We start from the raw sequence: 23,893 nt of genomic DNA, 5'->3' as shown, positions 1-23,893 counted from the left end.
CCCACTGACCCTCAGCTGAACGAAAGCTTTAGTCCATGAACACGCGTAGCACCTCCAACTTGCCTCCTATCTGTTCATAACACGGCTCTTTTATCGCACTTCAGGACCACATTTTGAACTCGGCACATTTACACTGCACTATTTCAGACTAAAATCACCTTTTACCAGTCGGCGATAAGGGGATTCACACTTAGACTCGTAGAGGGGTGGACTCTGTGAAGGGCATTACAAAGTCTGGACATTAAAAAGCACTTCATTCAATTATTCAAAGCTTTAGCGTTTTAACCCTATGCATTCAAGCATAGTCAAGTAAAATTAATTTGAAAATGTTTAATACAGTTACATACAATACCACTTCTATACAGTTTAGTTAAGATAAGTTAAGGTATAAAATGTGCATGGTTAGAATTGCATTAAATTAAATTGTTCCGTGAATAATTTATATCTTCTGATTGGAGGGTGGTATGGGGATTTTCCATCTGCATGTCTCCATGGAGATGGTTACTTTGCACAGACCTGACCTATAACTTTGCCTGGTCGCTTTACACTCTTTTTCATGCAATAGAAAAGTTTAATGTCATTCTGTGGAATATTCTACGCTAGAACATCTCCATGAAGAAGCCAGTGGCAGCCTCTCCGCCAGAGAAAGTTACATAGTACACCTTTAAAATAACTTCTTTTTTTAACAACTTTTTGTCCATATGTGGTAATGGTGACAGCATTAGCGGAGGGCACTGTACTTTAGTCCCTCTCCTTGCATCCTTCACTGCCTCCCCTCCTCTGTCTGGAGTGGACACCCCGCCTGTGGATCTCAGCCGTAACAGCGCCCCCCCGCAGTGATAATCTGCAATAAGCCATCTGCACGGCCCCTTGCTGCTTCTCACGCTCCAGCACCAGAGCTGACAGAGAGAACATCAAATATAAAACAGAGCACAAATCAGGACCATTGGGCTCTGGCTGTTTTTTTTAACTACTTATAATGCAATGAGAAAGTCCACCACGTACTGTATCAGATTTACCAGCAATTATAATCGGGGGGGAGGGGTCTAAAGGGAGTCTGAGCATCTTTATAATGTTCAAACCTCATACTCTACTGACAACAATATGGACTAGTTAACTATTAACATTTATTTGAAAAAAACGATATTGTTTTAGCGCCATTTTTGAACTAACATTTCAAATCATTTCTAAACAAAATTCTTTGCACTTTCAGATCAGTACAAAGTCGAAGAAAGTTAAAGCCACAGTATGTAACCTTTTAGTCAAATGGATTACATTTTAATCATTAAATGATGTTTAAAAAAATGGCAGAATTGTTCTGGGATGAAGGTCATCCTTCCGACCCTTTACTTGGCAGGAGAGTGATAAAACCACTCCTGAGTGACTCATAACAGTGGAGCTCGTCGCTCTCTTAGGCTGAAGAGCTAAAACAGAAATGAAACAAAAAGACAATGCAATCAAATTTTATTGTTGTGCTAAATCAACTAAAAAAACAATATGGACACCGTACAATAATACAAAAATATACTGAAAGCTCTGTAGCCTCCAAAGTCAATGAAATAAACAACCACACATACACCTGAAACCAGTTTACGCACACTATAGAAAAACACACAAATGCATTTCATGTCATATGCTCTGAAATGAAATCAGACTAAACTTTTGCTGTTTTAGGTTAATTGGGATTACCAAAATTATTTCTATTTGCTAAATCCCAGAATAAGGAGAAGTTTTGGGTTGTTTTTTTTTAGAAAAAAAAAAAAATCATTACTTTCTTCATAGTCTTACATTCAATATGATTATTATGTATTTAAACAATTTGTAAAAAGCCAAATTATGATGTCATGTCTTTGGAAGCTTCTGATTATTAACATTTGAGTTAGAGACACACATGTGTATGTATTTGAAGGCACACCTGAAACACTCTGCCTCTTTGTGTAACATCATGGGAAAGTCAAAAGAAATCAGTCAAGATATCAGGAACAGAACGGTGGACTTGCACAAGTCTGGATCATCCCTGGGTGCAATTTCCAGATACCTGAAGGTGCCACATTCATTTGTTCAAACAATTATACGCAATTATAAACACCATGGGAATGTGCAGCCATCATACTGCTCAAGAAGGAGAGAGTTCTGTGTCTCAGAGATGAACGTGCTTTGCTGTGAAATGTGCATATCAACCCAAAAACAAAAGAAAAAGACCTTGTGAAGATGCTGCTGAAGCTGGTAAGAGTGTGTCATTATCCACAGTGAAACAACTATTGTGAGAAGCTTGTGAAAGGATTTTAAAAATGTTTGTTTGAAGTCATACAGTTTAAAGGTAATGGTACAAAATACTAATGAAATTTGTGTAAACATCTGACTTTGAAGACAATAATGAAAAATTTCTTTAAAAAAAAATCCTTCTCTCATTATTCTGGCATTTAGGAAATAGAAATAATTTTGGTAAAACTAATTGACCTAAAAGAAATATTTTGTTTGATTTCATATCAGACAGTGAGAAAAAAAAAACATGTGTCTTTTTATATAGTAAGTAAATTTCTGGTTTCAACTGTATGTATTACACTATACTGCAATTTATTCAACAAATAAAACTAAAATACAACAGGATTACGCAATGCTTTTCTAGTCCTATAGTCATTCACTTCTTGGTCATATATAGACAAAAGTGTCACCACAACCAACCATGTAACGACATTAATACATCCATAGGCAAGATGGGTGAAGTGGATTGCCCAAAAACACAACAACACCAAAACTATGGGGGGAAAACTGTCAAGCTCCAGGTTAGTGGGCGAGGATCTCCAGACACAGGGTTAATGCGGGTAAAATATTAAATAATGTGGTGGGAATCCCATTCATTTCAATGGAGAATTTGAAAAAAGTTCCGCTGCAAAAATAAGATATAAAGTAGGTTGAATTGTGTGAAATGTTGAAAGTTCATGTGGCCAACAAGTCAACACCGCACCAATTCTCTGAAGGCTTTAAAATGGCTCTGTTGTCTGTAAAGAACTTATTTACAGCCCCATGCAAAATAATACCACCCCAATGACAATGGCGGTGCCCACGGCATCTTCCGGAATAAGGTGCATTAGTGGGATACACCAGCTTTGTTTTAGTTATAACAAAGGCAACATTTAGTTTTCAAGGTCAATGCTTATTTTCAAAGTACATTTAAAATCAGTAGTGTCCCTCAAGACATATTCTAAAATCAAAAGAACCCGGCAAATCATCATGAACTAAATATAATACCTGACATTTTCTGCATTGAATCGTCACAAATCCTTCATGAAGCCCTTTTAATCCTTCTTGAATAAACTGTGCTAAACAAATACATTTACTGTGACTGTGACTACTGATTGACCAGGTGAAGAATAGAACTGATGAAGATTTTTATTTACTTTAACAAATTTGGTGACAACAAAGGTTTGATTGGATAACTCTGTAAACTGTTAACACAACTGAACATACAGCGTACATTTAGACTTTTATTACTGAAGAAAGCACAGTAACATCAGCTGATATACAGCTTTGAATATGAAAATTAGGTTTCCAATGGGAAAATATACAGCACACCATGGGATCAACAGAAAGCAAATGCCAATCATGTCATGGCACATCTTTATACAAAGATTTAATATATGTTTTAATTAAGTGGGACTAAAGATTGTCACTCGTCACTATATTGATTTAGCATAGGAAGTAAAACAGTCACCCAGTATTAAACCAGAACTAAATAACTTTAGCAATAGTGTTCTCCCCTTTTTAATATTCAAATAAGTCAGTACAACCACATACAAAAGCATATAATGTTGCCAAATATATTAAAAAAAGAGCCAGAGTTTCCCAGGAGAATTCTCTTGTTGCCATGTTGCAGATGTGGTTTTCCAGCCAGAGACAGGAGAGGGAGACGACAGACATTTTGAACACCCCAAAAATACATATTTAACCATAACGGGGAGTTACAAAGATGTTTAATCAGGTAAAAATGTTACTTAGTTCTGCTTTAACCTAAACTGTTAACTTACTGTTAAAACAACTTTAAATCATTAATGAATAGAGCAAACAAAATTATACTGTTCTCCAAGAGGCCTTTTGACCCATTTCATCTGATTTTTCTGCATAGCTCCAGAAACACCACAACCATGGCTTTCCTTCCGGATTTGCCAGTTTTCGTTGTCAGATGAGACCCAGTGACCGTTGACCCATATCCATTCTTCGAAAAAGCAAGCATAGAGCAATCCCACCCAAACAAACTCCGTCTCTGCTATTTTAACTTTATTCTGGACCATTGTCTGCTGCTCCTTGTCCGTCATCATGGCCAGATCGCTGTAGTTTTTCCTGCAAAAAACAAGAGCCTCCTCCCAGGTCTTTTTCTCTGTGATCAAGACCATGTCATCTATATAGAAAAAAAGTTGTGAAATCCATGAATGTGTACATAGTATCACCTTCAGAATAATCAGAAATGTAAATTTTAGTTTTACCATCACAGCAGATGAAAGACTTTGGTTCCAAACAATGCGTACATTTACATTTAGAATGTTCAATATCAAAATAAGAACATTTTGATTCATTTACATTTTGCACAAGTTTGCGGTCGCTGGAAAGACCAATCCACCACTTTAGAGCCGGACCTTTAGCTTTTATTTTACATATAAGCTTTGAATCGCTTAACTGGTCATGCCCCACAAGCATCTTGTCAAGACACCGCTCCTTAGCCTGAAACCATGGCACTGTCTCTGTAACAACGGTGTAACTCCCCCCTGTGAAGCAGACAACATGGTGAATTTATGTCACTAATGTTGTTGAAACAAAGCTAAAAGTAATTCAACTTCACAAAATAGACAATTAAAAGTAGGCAGGTCCTAACTCTTCATGCTATGATAATTAATTAAATTAACTCACCATTATAGCAGATGACCCGGGCATCTGGAACAAGTTTAAAGCAGGATTCAAGGCTCCAGTACAACACTGAATTATTACCAATCAGATGCACATACACACATGACCCATTTTTGTTATGTGGTGGGCTGTGATACCAATGCGCTTCACTACTGCCAAGAGTCTGACCACCTATCCACCTCCACTTAATGTCAGAGTTTTCTTCATTGCATTCATTAACCCAGGCATGTGGCTGGGAATTACTTGGGAGGACAGACCCCACATTGTCTTTCACTGTGGCCAGGTCTGTGTAGTGTTCTTTGCAGAACTTCTTGGCATCAAACCAGTGTTTTGTCTCATTAATAAAGTGGCACACGCGTTCATGACCCACCGAGAGTGAACAGAGACCTAAAAACAATCATTAGGAGTCATAAATGATAAACTTGTAAATATTCTATCAGGTAAAACTTTACAATAACTATATCTTAATTAGCCTCAATAAAGGATGAACAAAGACATAAACGATTTGTTCATTTTGAATAAACAATGATTCAGACTAAGTAACTACTTAATAAAGGGGTAAGGGCAGTTATCAAGCCAGAATTATTTTTTAATTAATTATTTATTCATTATGATTTCTTTGTTCATGGTTTATTGTGGCATGGGTAAGTACAGTTATTATGAAGTGTTCCCATAAACCAAAATAGACAACTCACTGGTGATGATGAACAGCACCAAAGTCGGATACATTTTGAACTGAAAGCACAACACATGAATTAACATAGACATTTGTGGTCTGGGGTTTGGCTCAGAAGATGACATAATTCTGGTTCATTCCTGTTTTAATTTGTCTTATGTAATGAAGAGTCGCTCAGTCATCCAGGAAAGTCCAGTCATTTTTTATAATATCAGCTATATTTTATACCTTTTTAACTTAACTGGTTTTAGTTTAGGCCTACTAGTTTAAGCCTACTTAGAAATACTCAGTTACATTTAGAGGTGGTGTCTGAAATGTTCGAGAATAACCAATTTAAAGCCTGAACACGAGCATAATGCTTTAATGTGGCTCAATAGTAAAAGGTATTCTCTAGAAGGCGTTTTAAAAAGTTTTCCAACAGCATGACTTTATTTTCGCAATTGTGTAAAAATTGAAGGCAAATTATCAGGTGAACCATATCATTTGTTTAAAGAATAAAAAGAATCAAAGTATTTTATTCACTGACTTTCGCTGCGCTCAAACTGTTCCTGTTCTAGTCCTGGTTTAGTCTTGGTCTAGTGTAGATTTAGTTCTGGTTTTAGTCTAGCTTTAGTTGCAGGTTTGACATACAGTGGGTGAACGTTTGAAGGCACCGTTTCACCTACTCGTTGTCTAGAATTAAGAGATTTTGAAGATACTTTCATTTGTTTTCATGTTATTTTGTTATTTATTTTATTGAAATCAAGGACAGTGCACGGATTACACAGATTACACTGATCTGAAATAAATGAGATGCAAACTACTTTCCATCTGTAGTCCTTGAGCAGGTTAGACAAAATACATCAAACAGCCTACTTACTTAAAAGCAAATACACACATTTTAGCAGTATGTAAAAAGAGCAACTACTCAATGCATTATGTGGTATTTAAAATAATCAAAGTTGATATCATTACCTCGGAAAATACAAACGCTTAAAATTCATAATTATGTTTTAAAATACACAAAATCCAATATACTTACATGTTTTGGTGATGCTCCTCTTTGCAGATCTGATGTCGACTTGCTTCTGTCCCAGTTATACCATGATCACCAACAGTCTCCTCATTAAATATATGAAAATTCTGTTTATTGCGTGATAACATCCACGAACAAGGAGAGCTTTTTTCACCGCCATAAACAGGTATCCACACAGCCACTTTTACTTCCTCCTTGATCATAACAGCGGCCTAGCTTATATTTTAAAACTTTATCAGATTTAGGGAAATAAGTAGCTACGTAAATACTATCACAAAAGCGTATTGTTGTTTCTAGCAGAAGAAATAAATACCAGATCGGTTGCAGAAATATGAATCAGCAAAGAAACATTATAACAAGAAATGTGCATGAATTCACTTGTAAAACTCCCAAAATTCCAGCTAGCATGCATTGTTCTTTCTGATCTTGTCCTCATAAACCCTTTAAATCCTAATTAAAACATCAGGCAAACAATAGGGATTTTTGTGGACTAAAGCGCCATTGAACTGTGTGTCAGTCAAAGCCAAACATTCAACAATCAGAATATCAAATGTACTGAACTTATAGCAACATTTATTTGGTTTATTTGATATAAAAACACTGACTAACTGTAGCACAGCAGTCCGATGCATGAATGATAGATATTTACTCCGGAATAAACACTATGTAATGCACTTTATAGAAAAAAATAAGCAACTTTCATATCTTTCTAGTAGTTTCACACTATTTTAATACTGAGGACAAGACACGATATCAGTTTCAGCACCATGATAATAAAAACATACATGTGATTTTCAATATTAAATCAGAGTACCTTCTTTTACATTACCATAATAATAATAATAATGCCTTACACTAGCAATGTGTTTTACTTGTTCTGTTACACCTCAAGATGATTCTAAAGCTATTCAGGAAAGGTTCATGTTTGTCCTGTGAAGTGACTTTTCTAGTATCAATACCGGCACAAATGACTATCTAGTTTCGATTCTAGTTTTAGTATTAATCTGATTTTCAGTACTTTGACAGCACTATTTTTCCTGACCAGTGATTCTTAACCATATGGCTTAATGTGAGATTGGGCCCTGGGTTACTTTGTATGGAAAAAGTTGGACCCCGAGATCGAAAATGTTAAGAACCCCTTTTCTAGACTAACCATCCAGCAAAACAGCATCATTTAGGTTAAACTGACACATAATTAATCAACTACAGTTGTATGGTAAAGCTATTACCTATATGTGTTGCCAGATTGACTTGTAAGAAACCTATTACTTTACTGAAGTACAGCCAGCTAACTTTGTACGAGCATATATTTTACTCAATGAGTTTTAAAGAACTGCCACTTCATTCAAACAAGTGTGAAACTGTATGCATTTAAATTTATATTGTACATCAAGGTCACAGCTTATCCCAGTGGAATAAATCTTCATTAATTAACCAATCAGCTTGTGGGCTACTTTACAATCTTTGGACGACTTGTGCTTGAAGTGGCACATAATACTAGACAGGCTATAATTGGAACATCTGCATGAAGTTAAGTGGTGAACATTGCAGAGTAAGCAGTAATAGCCTCTAGCCTATAAACCCCATTGATTTTATATCAGTTTGCGCACAGCAGGAGAGAAAATGGCTACTGCTACTGCTAATACTGTTGTATCGTAGTGTGGTGGCGACAAAATTGCCCAAAGCTAAAAAGAAAAAAATATTTGAGAACTAAGTCCATGGGGAACAGAAGGGGGCAGCGTAGTTTAATTGAGGTCTGTCTGTACGCGGTAGGAGCTGTGAATGAACTAAAAAAAGAAAAGAAGAGAGGGAGAGAAAACAAACTGTTGATAATTTGTTCAATCAAAGTGGAGCGTAAAAGGGCAGAGTTGAGACTGGAGGGTTTATCGTGCAACAATTATGAGGGTCAGTTTGACACAAGGGAAATATTAGAAGAAATTAGATTATAAAGAGTCAGGGAATGAATAGGACCGCAAAGAGATCGGCGCTAAATGAATTTAAAAAGACCGTTTGGAGACAGGGCTGAGGATTAAATCAGCACTAAACTTGAAGTCTAAAATCTATTAAAGCAGGAAAAGAAAAGGCTTTATAATGTCTAAAATACAGAAGAACTAGACCCGGACTAAACATGACAAAACCAGGGCTAGACCAGGACGAGACCAGGACGAGACCAGGACGAGACCAGGACGAGACCAGGACGAGACCAGGACTAGGCTCAGTGATATGGGGGAAAATGTGTCTCGCTATTTCAACTCATATTTATCTATCCCAACATTACAGGACTTTTGCATTGATTTAATCTGTTCCATTTAACACAAAAACAATTTAATTCTGAACTCTGCACCAAACCACATGCTTTTACTGACAGAATTGGCTGTAGGCCTCTACATTAAAAAGACCCAGCCATTTAAAGACCTTAAAGCTACCATTGATAAGTTTATTCGATTTTATTGTCCGTAAATCAAGATATGAACATTAATAACAAAGAAATCAGGGGCCTTCTTTCCCGGTGGTCCCTCCCATTAGCGTTAGCAACAGGTTTGATTGACAGCATTGTTAAGCGCCCTTCCTTGCTAAACCAGAGGTGCGGGTGGGAAGGGGCGTTACCTTCAACAGCCTCGCTCTGGATTGGCTCTTTGGTTGCTATGAATTTGCTGCTATAATTGTTAGCCTCCATGAGCTTCATTTGACTGGAGCCGAATGTTCGTCACACTGGGGGACGTCCCAATCACTTAGTCCACTTTTTTATACAGTCTATGTTACAGACAGTAGCTTAAAATTGATAAGGACTGAATCTTGAACTTAACATATTTTTTTCCTATTTTATTTTATATTAAAGGTTCAAAATTTTGAAGTGAAATCTTTAAATTATTCCATAGACAAATAACTAAAATCATTTATTGCACACAAAGACATATACTTTTTGGTCAAATGAAAAGCATTTTTGCCTCTGCCCCGCTCCCCCAAACCGGTGTGTAGTGTACGGTGGGGGGCAGGTGAGGATTATTTCCGAGTTGAAACTGGTTGTGAACTTTTTGGATTGGAGCGTCTTAAATGTCAAAGTGAGGCTGAGCTGAAGTGACAGAGTTTGTGAGGAACAGGCCGGAGGAGCCAGGGCTAAAATAACACCACAAACACGATCAGAGCCGCGGGGCACAGCGGAGCAGGTCCACTCCACTGAAACCCAGGGACAAGTTTAAACACTGATTTAAAGTCTCTGTGGGAGTCCAACAGCTCTGTAGCACTCTCCCCTTTACGCTTTACCAAAGAGATTAACTGGATCATTTGTGATTTAATAGAGAGTACTTCATTTGCCCAGGAGCGCATGTAAATAATCACTTAAAGTCACATTTTAAATTGGTACTTGTTGATTACATAGTTGTTGTTGCAAACAACAATAATCTGGAACAAAAAGCTCAATAAAGTCGATTTAACAGGACTTGGATCACAGTTTGTTTCAAGAGTGCACAAGTCACTGTGATTGGTTGAATTCACTTGTCACTCACTCCATCAACAGGAGGAGTGGGTGGAAAAAAGTCTGTTTACATTTTTTCCCCCAAATATCAATCGTTGGCAATGACTTAGGTCATTTTCACACTGCCATTAGTTTGGTTGAAAAGAGAACTTCGCTCCAAGAGCAGTTGAAATGGGAGGTCTCAGAGGGGCTCCACTCGCACTCTGGAGCGGGACGAGTGTGGTGTGAACACAGCCGACCTCGGGCTGACCTACGCAGTCCGCAATGACAGTAAAAGTGCTTGGAATTGGGAGAAAAAAAAAAATCGCTCGGCTCACAAACATTTGTATGAATGGGCGCAGCAGAGCAGCTGTTTCATATTTTCGTCTGAAGAGGCAATTTGGATCAACTTAATATCAGCCACAGTCTCCTCCAGCCCCTATCTGTGCAGGAGAGCCTGGGTCTGTGTATCCTTCAAAACGTTTTTCTCCTCCTCCATCAGCGTGTACAGTTCTCATGGTGTATTTAGCCACAGGTGAAAGAAAAGACTACCACGTATAGCACAAGCGTGTGTGATCAGCTGATGGCCTCTCACGTTGCTCATTGTGTTTCAGGTGAATGACGCAGAGTATGTGAATAAGACCAATCCAAAATTAAAATAAACAAAATTAAATCTAGTGTCACTGGGGTCATTTCACAGAGCCACAAACGTGTGAAAACCACCTTAAAGTTATCACTATTTAACACAGAACAAGTTTATTCCCAACCACAGGTTTTTACTGAAGAGGAATGGCTGTAGACCTCTAGATTAAAAGGTCCAGATGTGATCATTGACTATTTGAATTGAATCTCAGTCTTGATTACAATAGGCTCTGTGCATGGTAGCAAGCTAGCTAGCTCACTGTGTCTCAAAGCAGTCACTTTTATTAAAATGTCAAAACATTAAATAATCAACCTATTAAAATTCTACTTAATTAAAATAAATACTATCCCATTATTTTTATACACCACCTGGCCAAAAAAAGTCGCCACCTGGATTTAACTAAGCAAATGTGTTGGGGTTGCTGCAGTTGGTCAGGTCTAGGTTCAGCAACAGTCTGTGCTCAAAGAATGAGGTCAGCTGAATATACTGAATGACCAGGTTATTCCATCAATGGATTTTTTCTTCCCTGATGGCACGGGCATATTCCAAGATGACAATGCCAGGATTCATCGGGCTCAAATTGTGAAAGAGTGGTTCAGGGAGCATGAGACATCATTTTCACAAATCGATTGTCCACCACAGAGTCCAGACCTTAACCCCATTGAGAATCTTTGGGATGTGCCAGAGAAGGCTTTGTGCAGCGGTCAGACTCTCACCAAGATCTTGCATTGATGATATTAAAAATTAATTCAACACTGGATGGAAATACATTTAGTGACATTGCAGAAGCTTATCGAAACAATGCCACAGCGAATGTGTGCTGTAATCAAAGCTCAAGGCGGTCCAACGAAATATTAGAGTGTGAGACCTCTTAGCATTAGCGTTAGGAGTAAGACACAAACTTATTTTTATGTTTTGTAGTGTTACCGTGTTGTCAGTGGCATCCACCCACAGCTCCTTGTCCACTGCCTGATCTTTAAATATTTATTCATTTTATCATGACTCAGCAAAAACCTCATAGAGATAAAATTGGACAGGAAGTTCTGACGCTAACAGTGAGGCTGCTGGGTGTTACTGTGCACAGAGGCAAATCGATTAATTTTACAGTCCTCTACCTATGGAAGTAATATTTTAGCCAGATGTTTACTGTGACTTAAAGTACCAAAATTAATTCAACAGCAGTGCAATAACATCTAAAAAAAATTCCAAAGCTTTAAAGTCCACACACTGGACTTTAAAATTACCAGTAATGAATAAACCTCCGCAGGCAAAGTTTGATTTAAGTCAGAGACATTTTGGCAATTTTGTGAACCACGCAGTGAGGTCCAGACAGAAAATGTGATTCTAAAAATATCTATATGAAAGCTGATAAATGCTTGTAATTCAAACCTTGCCGGTCCAATCGATCCAAAAAGTCTTTGGTAAAATTGCATCACGTAAGGTACTTTTAACACAATTTGGTCACCTTTAAAAATAGCTTGTAGTCTTCATCGCATCTCTGTTTTCACTCAGTTATGACTCAAGTGCAAGTGTAACCAAAACTTTCAGGTCCCAGAGGAGAGGGAGAGGTGTAAGTAAAATATAAGCCTATCGCTGGACAGAGGGGACAATTCATCTCTGTCATAAAAGCCAAAGTTTGGACTCACTTCAAGGTCAGGTGGAGATCCTGCAGGGGGGGGCGGGGTGGTCTGAGGGGGATCAAGGGGACAAAGGCAACGGGGGTCCAGGTGATAGTTGCCAAGTAGTGTTGTCGCGATACTAAAATCTCTAAGTCCATTTTGAAACTAAGGAATGGGCTTGATACTCGTTAGCGATTCCGATACCACATTGACAACACTCTTTATATAGACAACAGAATTAAACGGTAGTACTTTCTTTTATATTCCCATGTGTCCTTATATCTGTGTACCCCCTCAGTCGTCCAGGTAGGTTCCATAGTGGTCCATGGGCGTATACTAGTCTATGTGGTCTTATACTTGTTCTGACAAAGCTCAAGATCATGCTAAAGTTATTCAGGAAAGATTCATTTCTGTCATGGGAATCAGACTTTTTTTTAGTATTGATACCTGCTCAAATGAGTACCTAGTTTCGATTAGTAGTTAGTGGTATTGATTAGCAGTTCAAGTCCTATCTAGAAAACAGGAAGTACTTTGTTGAAATCGGAAAATGTCTCTCAGATAAAATGTCCCTGACCTGTGGGGTGCCCCAAGGGTCAATCCTGGGACCTGTTGTTGTAAAACCTCTACATGCTGCCGTTAGGCCAGTTAATACACAGCAATAATGTGTCCTACCACAACTATGCATACGACACTCTCACTGGCATACTTCTGACAACCCTATTACCTCATCTGCTTCTTATAGCGGCGTTGGGCTTCAAGTTTGTCTCAGCTTGTGTTCTTTCAGGCTTGCTCCCGAGTGGCACTTTTTCCTTATAAAGAATTCAGTTATGTTTCATGTTAATAGACTCAGTAATGACCATATACATTATACAGAAATTCCTCAAATACAAGTTGTTAATGCTTAAAGCCATTGTTGATGTTCCAGTTGAAAAACCAAACTTTTTTCTCATAAGTTCTGTTTTTCCCTCAGAAAATGTATTGTAAAAGCTGAACATCATGGCAGAAATCAGACCACTTCACGCTGTCTTCATTTAATTAGAAAACATTTTATTCATTTTAAACTTGAGCCATGAGCCATATGAGTCACTGACGTTTGGGATTGGAGCCAACTTGCTGTCAAGGGACCGTCCACTTTGCTTCACTTCTCCGTCTGAAAAATCTGCTCCAAATTTTGTGCTAGTGGCCAAATCATTCTTGCATATAAATATTAGTGATGTGCCAAGAAGTTTGAGAGAAATGGGGACTAGTTCAATTTATCACAGTTTGAAAATCAGGAACACCAGCTTTAAATATGCTAACAAATATGCACATCTCATTAGCGCTCATTCAGCTGTGTCACAACATTTAAGTAGTTCTATTTGTGGGTTATTTTATAGGGCTCGAGAGGCTTATTTGGGCTTTTTTCCCAAATGCTTGTTGCTCTCAGAAAATTTGGCAACCTTGTCCAGGTGATGGGCAGCATGTGGAGTCTGGCACTGACAAAGAACCAAGGTCAGGGCAGGAGGAGGAGCAGAGGTCTGAACTCAAACATTACTCAACCGAGACTCAACTATTTGTCACATAAGGTTTCACTCAAAAGCACTCTATTAAAGGGGCTCCTACTCTGAAAACTACCAAAGCATGAATTGTAGTTTCTTAGATTTTTTAAAAGGTCATATATTACACACAATGGATTCTAGCTTTAAGCCATGTTAAAATGCTGTTACCTCATCAAAATCATACCTGGAGTTGTGTTTTGTTTCATTCATGCATGTTTGAGTAACACTATATTATTAGTCTGTCTACATCTCCAAAGCAGAAAATGCCCTTGTGATGTCATGAAGCGGTGGTTTTCAAGCTAATAGCTACTTGTTACCTTTTGTTTAGTAGATAATGGCAATTCCAGGGCTGAAATAATCCAAATGATTCGAATGAAGATGTATGGAGTTTAAAAATGCACTTAAAACATGGTATCGTAACAGTTTTTAGAGAGAAAAACCCAGTCTGAGCATGCAAAATGTGTGTGTTAAACATGTGTGAATAAAAACAAAACATTAAAACATATCAGAGCAATTCAGGCCCTTTAAACGGGACTAAACACCTAAACTCTCACAACCACATTTGAGAGGGGAAGAGGAGCGTGGTTGGGGGGGTATAAGGAACAGTCTGATTGGCCTAACAGGTATCCACACTTCAAACTCTGCCACTGCAGCCAGACCTGGCTGTAATCAGGGCAGTGCTGCATGATGTCACGTAGTACTTGTCTGCACTTAATTCGCCAAAGCGGACGAGGAACAGTAGACGATGCTTTCAAAAAACTACGTAAAGAGTTAAGTAGCAAAACACAATGATTTTGTATTGTGTTTAGTTCCACTGTAACACCAACACAGCAAAGCAAAATCACAAACTGTTAGAAGAAGTCTGAACTCTTCTCCAAACCACACGCTTTTACTGACAAAGGACTGATTAAAAAGAGTCAAACTGATCACTGACAACTGGAAATCACCAACTTTCTATCTTCAAAAAAGATCTGTTAATTTCACAGCTCTGTACACAAAAAACGCACTCATGGATAACTCAAACGTGCATCATTTAAAATGTCACTCTGTCAAAGTTCATGTTGAGGGAATAATATGTTTAAAATCTTATAAACCTTGATTTAGCCCAGTGGTTCTCAAATAGTGGGGCGGGTGAGATACTGGGGTGGGCGTGTATGACTCCGCGTATGACACTGTAGTACTGTACGCAGGGCGTACGCAGCGAGCACACAGCAAAGAGCAGGGGAGAGCGAACAGATCGTGACACAGGGCAGTGAACAAGAAACACTTTTGCTAAAGAGACACTATGGAAAACATTTTAACAGGGATGAAAAGAAAGGCGGATATAGACGGAGGTAAAGTCACCCGAAAAATAAGACGAGGAAGTCTGATGAAGCGTATTTAGCACTTGGCTTCACCGTGACTCAGGTGGGACACGAGGACAGACCGGTGTCTGCTGTGTCTGAAAATGTTGGCAGCGGCCAGTGTGAAGCCAAATAAGTTAAGGCGCCACCTCGTTACACCTCAGTCACGCTGATAAGACGCTGGAGTTTTTTCAGCATAAACGTGCCAAATATTGCCAACAATCATCCACTTTGTAAATGTCACTAAAAGCAGCAAGCACTGAGCATCATATAAGGTGGCGTACCAAAATGCTAAATTACTAATTTGATATTTATTTAATTTTAATGTATTATTTTAATATTTATTTAATTTTAATTTATTCATTTGATGTTTATTAATTTTTATATATATATATATATATATATATATATATATATTTAATTAAATTTCATTATATCATTTCATTTATTTTATTTTTTCAGGGGGGCATATTTTATTTTCTTTATAGGGGGAGCATGATAGAAAATAATTGAAAAGCACTGATTTAGCCCAATATGCATCCTTCTAAAGCTGGCATTTTCCTGTGCCACCCAATACAATGAAAGCCAAGTTAGATTTAATACCAAGGTTAATATTTCCTCTACTGTGCCACAGAATAAGTGCATGTAACAATTGGCTCTGTGCACAACAGCACCCGGCAACTTCACTGTTAGCGTCACTACTTCCTGTCCAATTGTATCTCTGTGAGGTTTTTGCTAAGTCATGCTAAAATGAATAAATATTTAAAGATCAGGTAGTGGATATGGAGCTGCGGGTGGATGTCACTGACAGAATGTTAAAACTACACAAATAAAATGAATACTTGAGGGATATTTGTGTCTCAATGCTAATGCTAATGCTATTTTTGAGGCAAATAATAAAAATAATAATAATGTTAAAACAGCACCACAAACTTAAGTATTCTACATTTAAAAACAATTGGGTAGTCTTTATTTTAATTAGTTTGAATGTTAATAAGTTGTTTATTTTATGTTTTCTGATTTTAATAAAAGTGACTGTTAGCTTTGAGACATGGTGTGCTAGCTAGCATGCTGCTGTGCACAGAGCCCATTACTATAATTATTGATTATTGACTTGACCACTAGCCACAATTAAATATACCACTTATCTTAAAATAATTCATATTCAATAGAGCTAGCTAATAAACAGAAACAAATAGGTGTAGTATAGTTTCAGGGTAGTTGGCTTCTCAATTCAGATAGATATAAGGCACAGTCCCATGAGCACTTCACCAGAACTGAACAAGCCTCTTGGATGAGCGGCAAAACATCTTTGCTACTCCACTAATAACTTGACCAAAAGGGCAAATTGTTATTTCGAAGCGGCCTACTCAAAGCATGAAACACTGATCCAAAAACACTGTAAACACAACAGGTTGAAGCTAAGCCCTATGTAAATCAATTAATATCATATGCAAATCTCTTCTGCAAGACTTAAACCATCATACAAACATTTTCAACCAAGCAGATTTCATATAAACTACTAACTTTTAAGAGCAAAGTTTGTAAATCCCATCAGCGAGTGTGTAGATGCCGTTGAAATGAAAATGGGCCATAACTCACCAGAAAGACCCTGTACGCGTCCTTCCTCGTGACTGGGCCCCAACACGGGTCGGTGTCATTGTACTTCACACTGCCAGTGCTGCATGAATGGTTCCCACTGCAACACAAACAACATGATCAGAAATGGGGAAAAAAAATTAAAATAAATAAAAAATATAACAGGACTTTTCAGAAACAATAGATTATTTTAACTGAACCGAGATCCAAACATTTAAAATCATTAATGATGGTCTACAGCCAATCCTTTGTGAGTAAAAGTATGTAGTTAAAGGCATACTTCGGCACATTCTCCATGGAGATAGATGCAAGATTTAATGTAATACTGTGGAAGGTTACAGCCAAAGGAACAACATTCAAGGAAACAGGCATGACGTGCTCTTCCAGGCCAAATAACAGTGAGGTTTGTGAAGATGCTCAAAGTACTGCTGCATGTTGTTCAGCGCAATAAACATGACAAAATTAAGCTTGAGTTTTATTTTAGTAAGGAGTTTTAGTAAGTATTTTTTGGCTAAAGAGTTACACTACAATGGGTTTAACTTTCTGAATGATAAAGTAAAGTTAATGTGGCATAAGCAGCAAGATAAAAAGCATTTTACATTTAGGTTTACTTTTGGAGAATAGATTTAAATTACTTTTTTCCACAAAAATGCTCACGGTTATAATTTTGTAGTTATGATTATTGATAAACCAAATAATCCTGACATCCCCATCTTAATACTGAAAGTAAGATTTATATTATAGCTGCAAGTAGAGGTTTTTCCAAGCATGAACTCAAAACGAGGTGAAATGGCCTAAAACGCTCCCGGACTATCTGACTTCTCTTAGTTCATTTCACAGATTTGAATCAGAGTAAATACATCCAGAATTAAGCCATGTTAGAGGTGAAGCCTAAACCCTTTCCATTGACTTTGTGCAGTTCTTTTATGTGCAGGCCTGGGGCTCGCCATTTGAAGTCAGACACACTTTGTTGAGGTCAAAGTGAATTTAAGTTCTGATCCAGCTGAAGGTGAGCACTGTAATGGGAGGTAATGTGAGACGATATTTTCAAGCTGTCCAAAATAAGTTTATCTGCGTTTATTTGGGATGTGAAAAAATATACCTGACACTGCTCAAAAATGTATATCTCATCGCAATGCTGGTTATAGTTTTAAGTGTGGATTAGATACTGAAAGGTCTTAAACTATTCCTGAAGTGCATACTAAAATCAAAGAAAAATTAGCTGCTTCTTTTAAATTTTTTTTTTTTTTTTTTTTTTTTTTAGGTTTTCTCCATCACAGCTCTCACTCTAAACCTTGACGCTGCCCCCTGATCCAGCCACACACACAGGCCCCGGGTCAGAGGCAGAGGACACATACTTTCATATTCGAGTTTCTTTTACGTTTGAAGGAAATAGATTTCAGCGAGACCACTTTGTACCAGCCCCATGACACAGAAGAGGGAATACAGGCTGCTCATATTAGATACAAGTCATCAAAAAGTTTTCAGTTTTCTACAAGTGAAAACATGAGATAGTAACAATGTGCGTCAGATAAATCATATTCTATCTAAGGAAATTAACAAAATAAAACATTATTTACAATGTGGCGCAAAGAATTGATGCCGGCCTGTCGGACACAAGAAGTCTACAGTTCATTTATATTGAGCTTATGAGCAGCTACAACCCAATATTTGTAAATGTTGCAATTTTAGGGTTTTGCTTTAGTCACATTTAGGTCTATAAACTAAAAACACATAAATAAAAAAGTTTTACATTTCAAAAATCAGGTTCACTTAAAATGTATTGTTGGTTTTACTTTACAAACATTTTTCAAATGGAGTTGTTTTTTGTAACATTGCAAACTTATCTAGATTTAGACACATTTTCCTCATTTCATTTATTTATTAGTTTATAAGACAATGCACATTAATAAACGTGCCTGTATTTGCTATACAGCTAGTTTAGTGTAAAATGCAGCACAAAAGATAAAACATCTACAAGAGAATGTACCAGAGTTAACTTGCATTATGTTATTATAAATATTAAATGAATAATTACAGATGTTTATATTGTTGAAAAGCATCCTGGAAAACGTATGCCATGATTAAGGCATGCTTCTCCACAGATACTAACTATGAATATAACTCCATGGAGACAAGTTTAATGCCATTCTGTGGGATATTCTTGGCAAATCACCAAGAAGAGGAACAATAAAATTTTACTTTGGCACACAATTTTACTATTTTGTGATATGGTCTAGATCAAAAAAAGCCAATGACACCTCAGCTACAAACCAAATATCTGCTCTCACCAAAGGGACATCCTGACAAAAACTTTGGTGTAGCCAAATGAAAATTTGGTACACAGATGCAACGTGGCAAGAAGAACATAAAAATATTGTGACCGCGCCCCCTTTCAAACCAGAAGTCCGCCATCTTGGATTAATCATGTGACATATGTCATAATGTAATCCTACGGAGACATGGAAGTCTGCCACGTTTTCATTTATTAAACTTTTCCCCCATTTTCGGTTGTGCTTGTTTTAAAAGTTTCAAAATGGCGTCTTAGTGTCCCCAACTGGGTGAAAGATAAAACACACATAAAAATAAGAGTGGATATATTAATGAAACCGAACAAAAAATTAAGAGCGTGTGTAGCAGTGCACCAGAGGATAAACTCTTCCCACTATATTTTTACCAATCTAGCCAGCCTAGAAAAACACAAGATGCAATGGGGCATGTTATCACCCTCTGCAAATGCTCTGGGTGGCGGGGTTTTAAGTCTGTTTTGTTAAAAGAAAAGGTGACATTGGGCTATAACAAATTATCAAATCCAGTTACATATTTAATTATTTCCCCTACATTATATCAGATTAAAAAGGTTATGAATACTGCACCGTTAATTGCCCTGTTCCAATTCAAAATAAAGCAATAATTAGCAGCTATTAAATTTGACTTTGAAACTGTCGCACAATCATTTAGTAAAATTAACTTTAATGAGGCGATCACAATTATCCAGGGCCCTTGTGTACCATTATCTAATATCCAAAAGACAATAGACCATTTTAATATTATGTTAATCTAAATGTTTTTAATACCATTCCCCAATTAAGAACACAAATGCATTCACATGAGGTACCACACAGACTGCTACTAATTTCTCAGCAGGACAAAAAATTTAATATTGAATTGCAATGATTATGATTAGTGTATATGGCTACTCTTAAATACAAAATAGCATCTGATCTGACCAGTTTAGGTATCTGTCAATACCGTAGACTGTATAAAGTGGCCTGGCTTATCGAGGCTATCAGTTATAGGGGCGAATTTGCCATTGATTTGGCAGTGGGCGGGCTCTTAGCAAAGTTGTCAATCAAACCTGTTGCTAACGCTAGCGGGAGTGACCACAGGAAAGAAGGCAGCTGATTTGTCTCTTATTAATGTTCATATCTTGAGTTATGGATACAATGATGAAATAAAAATCAGGATCATGTAGAGTGGGTTAACACAAACATTTTAAGACCAAAATGACGAGCCTGACAGCAGCACTTACAGAGAGAGGGGCGGCAGTTTTCTAAAGTAGAGTGAATTGGAGCCAGAGTCAATGGAGGTCGAAGTGCGCCCATAATCACTTCCTATTTGGAAGGCAGGGCTAGCAGGTTAGCCATGTCCATTTATATATACAGTCTATGGTCAGTATCCGTCGTAACTTTTGTGATATCAGTCTCAAATCATGCAAAAGTGAGGTTGAAAGTAAATTTACCATTACTGCTGCTTGTTCTATTATTTCTACGCTCCACAAAATTAGACTTCCTATACCTTTTCTCTTAAATGTGGTCAAGCAAAGTTTTACTTTTTCATTAATTATTTGAACATTTTGCCATTTCCCATAATGCATGATATATAAAAAACAGACTGTATAAAGAAGTGGACTAAGGAAGTGTGATGTCACCCATAGCGTTCTGCTCCAGTCAAATAAAGCTCATCAAGGCTAGAGGTTATAGGGGTGAATTTGGAGCCGAGGTCCATATTTGGCTGCTATGTCGCTCGAGGTCGGAATTCCAAAGAGCCAATCCGGAGCGAGGCTGTTGAAAGTAATGCCATTTCCCGCCTGCACCGCTGGTTTAGCAGGGAGGGGGACAGGGCTAGCACTTTAGCTGTGTCCATTTATATATACAGTCTATGTTAAAAACCCAGTATTAAGTATATTACTGCAATATTTTTATATAATCAAACATTTAAAAAAAAACTTTATGATGTTTATGTTTATGATGAGATACTTTATAAAATATATGAAAAAGTTTGTGAAGTTGTGATGTCAATATTTTTGGAAACATGGTGAAGCCTTACCCTACCTGATCTGTCCAAATACAACAAATATGGGAGACCCTATCTAGAAGCATCTCTCGTCGTTTCCATCAAAACTCTTATTTAAAATGTCCAGTGTCTATTTCTGTCCGTGTCTTGAGGCCGCGTTCGTTCTGATATGAAAACTTTATTCGCAGTTTTTAGCCGAAGGTTTGGTAATAAAATCCAGTCTTGGGGCAGTTGTGACGCAGAGGAGAGACGGAGAGGTCAAGAAAAGTTTATTGACAAACAGACAAGATCAGAGTGCTTTGGGCTAAAAGAGGCCGCACGAAATCTCTAGTCACTCATTAACCAGCGGCTCAGTACGAATTAAATCTGAAAGGTGTTAATTGGGGAGATGCTAACGATGCTAAAAATGTCTTCTTGAAAATACAAAAATATAATGTCTTACTAACATATGTGACTAATCAAATTCATATGTTTTTTTTAGAATGACTGCACAGGAAAAGCCATTTAGGCAGATTCAGGTAAATTTACAGAAATGTTTATGAATAAGCATTGATAAATAAAGTAATACAAAAATACTAAAATAATCTAAATATTCTAATGTACTCATATTAACAAAAAACAGTAAATGCACTCACCAGGCGACCTCCATGAGAGAGATGGGGACGGCTGCAGCGTAAATGGCCAGGTCTCCGTACAGATACACGATCAGACAGATGTAGAACATGTTCACTCCAACTGAAACACAAACACAGAGGAAAGGCTCAGAGGTCATCTACAAAACTGGTGATGTAAATTTAAGAGGGATATAAAATAGTAAAATAGCTGAGCTTTCTACCATGTTATAACCACATTGTTCCCTCATTAAAAGCATGTCTGAAAAGGTTTTAGATGTCATCCATGCACGTTTGAGTAGTTTAACGATCTCTCCTGGGCCCTGTTCATACCCTCCTTATGGTTAGCTGTAAGATTCTGTCCAATAATCTGCCCACATCCCTACGTCACCCACGACAAATGCTCCTACACGACAATTCTCCATAAATATACAAAAACATGATCGAAAACTGTACAGAGCAACTTGGCAACCCTGATGTGATGTGCAGTAGTTTCATTAGCAGGATACACATTGATTGTGTTGTGATAGTGCTCTGAAGGGGAAGTGACATAACATAGGGAGGGAGACAGAGCGTCAAAAATGAAAGTGAAACTTTTAAAGCATGTTAATACATTGCTTTTGTTAGCAAATATAACATTTTGAAAACAATGAACGGTAACATGGTGATCTAACATGGTGATATGTTGTTATGTGTTAACAGTTAACAGCCCATAGACATAAAATTCTCTTCTAAAATTCCCCTCTTTAATGAGACATCACTCCAACATGTCAGATTACAGCCATGTAAACTTTTTGTTGTCCACATTTAAACACCACACATTTTGAGTGGATGGACCCGGGAATTCTGCTTGACAGAAAATCTCCAAAGGAAGAGGAATCTAGTCAAGATACCAAGATACTTTATGGAGAAGCAGAAATATTTTTTGTTGCGTAGGAACTTTTGCCTGGCAAGCCAGTCCCTCCAACTTTCTGTTTGAATGCAGGATGATGTCTGTGCTCAAATATTCGATTATTCAAAACAAAATCTTTAATTTTTTTCACCACAGATTTACAGTTTAGTTGCCTCATTCGTTACAGAAATCTGCAGTTTCTCAAACCTCTGTGATATTATTTCTTTATATTTGACTTTTCAGCTTCCGTGTTTACTTTGGCACAAAAGGACCATGCATTTCTCTGATTGGTTAATTAGTCTGTCAATCACACCCATCGGAATTTATGCAGACAGGATACAGTTCCCAACTATCCGTCTTTGTAAAGAATAGTAAAAGCATGTATGCTCGCTTGCTCTACTAATCTGCCTACACCACATCTGTCTGTATCAGGCTTTGTCTAAACACTTATCTTAAATCACTGTCAGCTGCGACCAAAGTCCTCCTCATTCAAACCACCACTCGTCCGTCACGTCGCTCCGTCACTGCTCCGGCTCCGCGGCACCAGCACAAATATTAATAGTCTTAATTAAAAGCTAATCTCTGCATGAAGGATGTTCCTCTGTCAGGGTTTGGACTGCAGCTCTCAGCCATCTGCCCTCGAGACCATTTCACAAACTTAACATTCTCATTCTTGTCGACAGATTTAGATGGGTCTTAAACTGACGGCTAAATTAATCCAAGAGGCCGTGTCATTATAAGGGTAAACTCTGGGTAAGCGGGCTTGAACTAAAGGGCTCCAATAGAAATTTGATGTATTTTTATAGTAGCTAAAAAGGTTACAACAATGTTCATGGTTTGATTCTGAGGCATTTGGTGTGGAGTTTAGGATACTACTTGCTGCTACGGTTGTCTCCAACTCAAATGCTCCAGTTTGGCACTTCTAACCATTAAGTTAGCAAAAGATCTAGAAGAAGGTCAACTTTGGTGCTGCAAAGTAATCACCAGCTACACTTTATGCTACTACTAATTTCTGTTTTTGTACAATTAGTAGTAGTTTAAGGTAGCAGTGGGTAGGTAGTAGTAAGAAGTACTACTGACATTTTACCTCTAAGACAATGTGTCCACTGAATTAAACCTCAACCAGTGCCTTTAGGTAACTAGACTTGACAACACGCTGATAAAAGTAGCTAAAATGAAGATTTAGATCAAGCACAAATACAGAAATGTCAAATTATCATTAAAGAAACAATTGTAATTAAAAAGTACAGCTTTGTATGAGATCTTGAGTATTAATGAGCATTGTAGCTGGAGCTGGATGACATC

General features: G+C 37.5%; 1 protein-coding gene across 1 annotated transcript in view; it reads right to left on the bottom strand.

Moving 5' to 3' along the window:
* Positions 1–23,893, bottom strand: part of tmem104 (transmembrane protein 104) — a 79,532-nt gene that overhangs the window by 33,839 nt on the left and 21,800 nt on the right. The window contains exons 7-8 of the mRNA XM_033971504.2: positions 21,721–21,820; positions 16,793–16,889 (exon numbers count right to left, since the gene is read on the bottom strand). Coding sequence (XP_033827395.1) covers positions 16,793–16,889; positions 21,721–21,820 — 197 coding nt within the window. The remainder of the gene's footprint in view (positions 1–16,792; positions 16,890–21,720; positions 21,821–23,893) is intronic.

The sequence above is a fragment of the Periophthalmus magnuspinnatus genome, chromosome 8 (genome assembly GCF_009829125.3).
Source record: "Periophthalmus magnuspinnatus isolate fPerMag1 chromosome 8, fPerMag1.2.pri, whole genome shotgun sequence".
In the NCBI taxonomy this organism is placed as follows: Eukaryota; Metazoa; Chordata; class Actinopteri; order Gobiiformes; family Gobiidae; genus Periophthalmus; species Periophthalmus magnuspinnatus.
The sequence above is the reverse complement of the archived record's forward strand: the minus strand, read 5'-3'. Positions and strand labels throughout refer to the sequence as shown.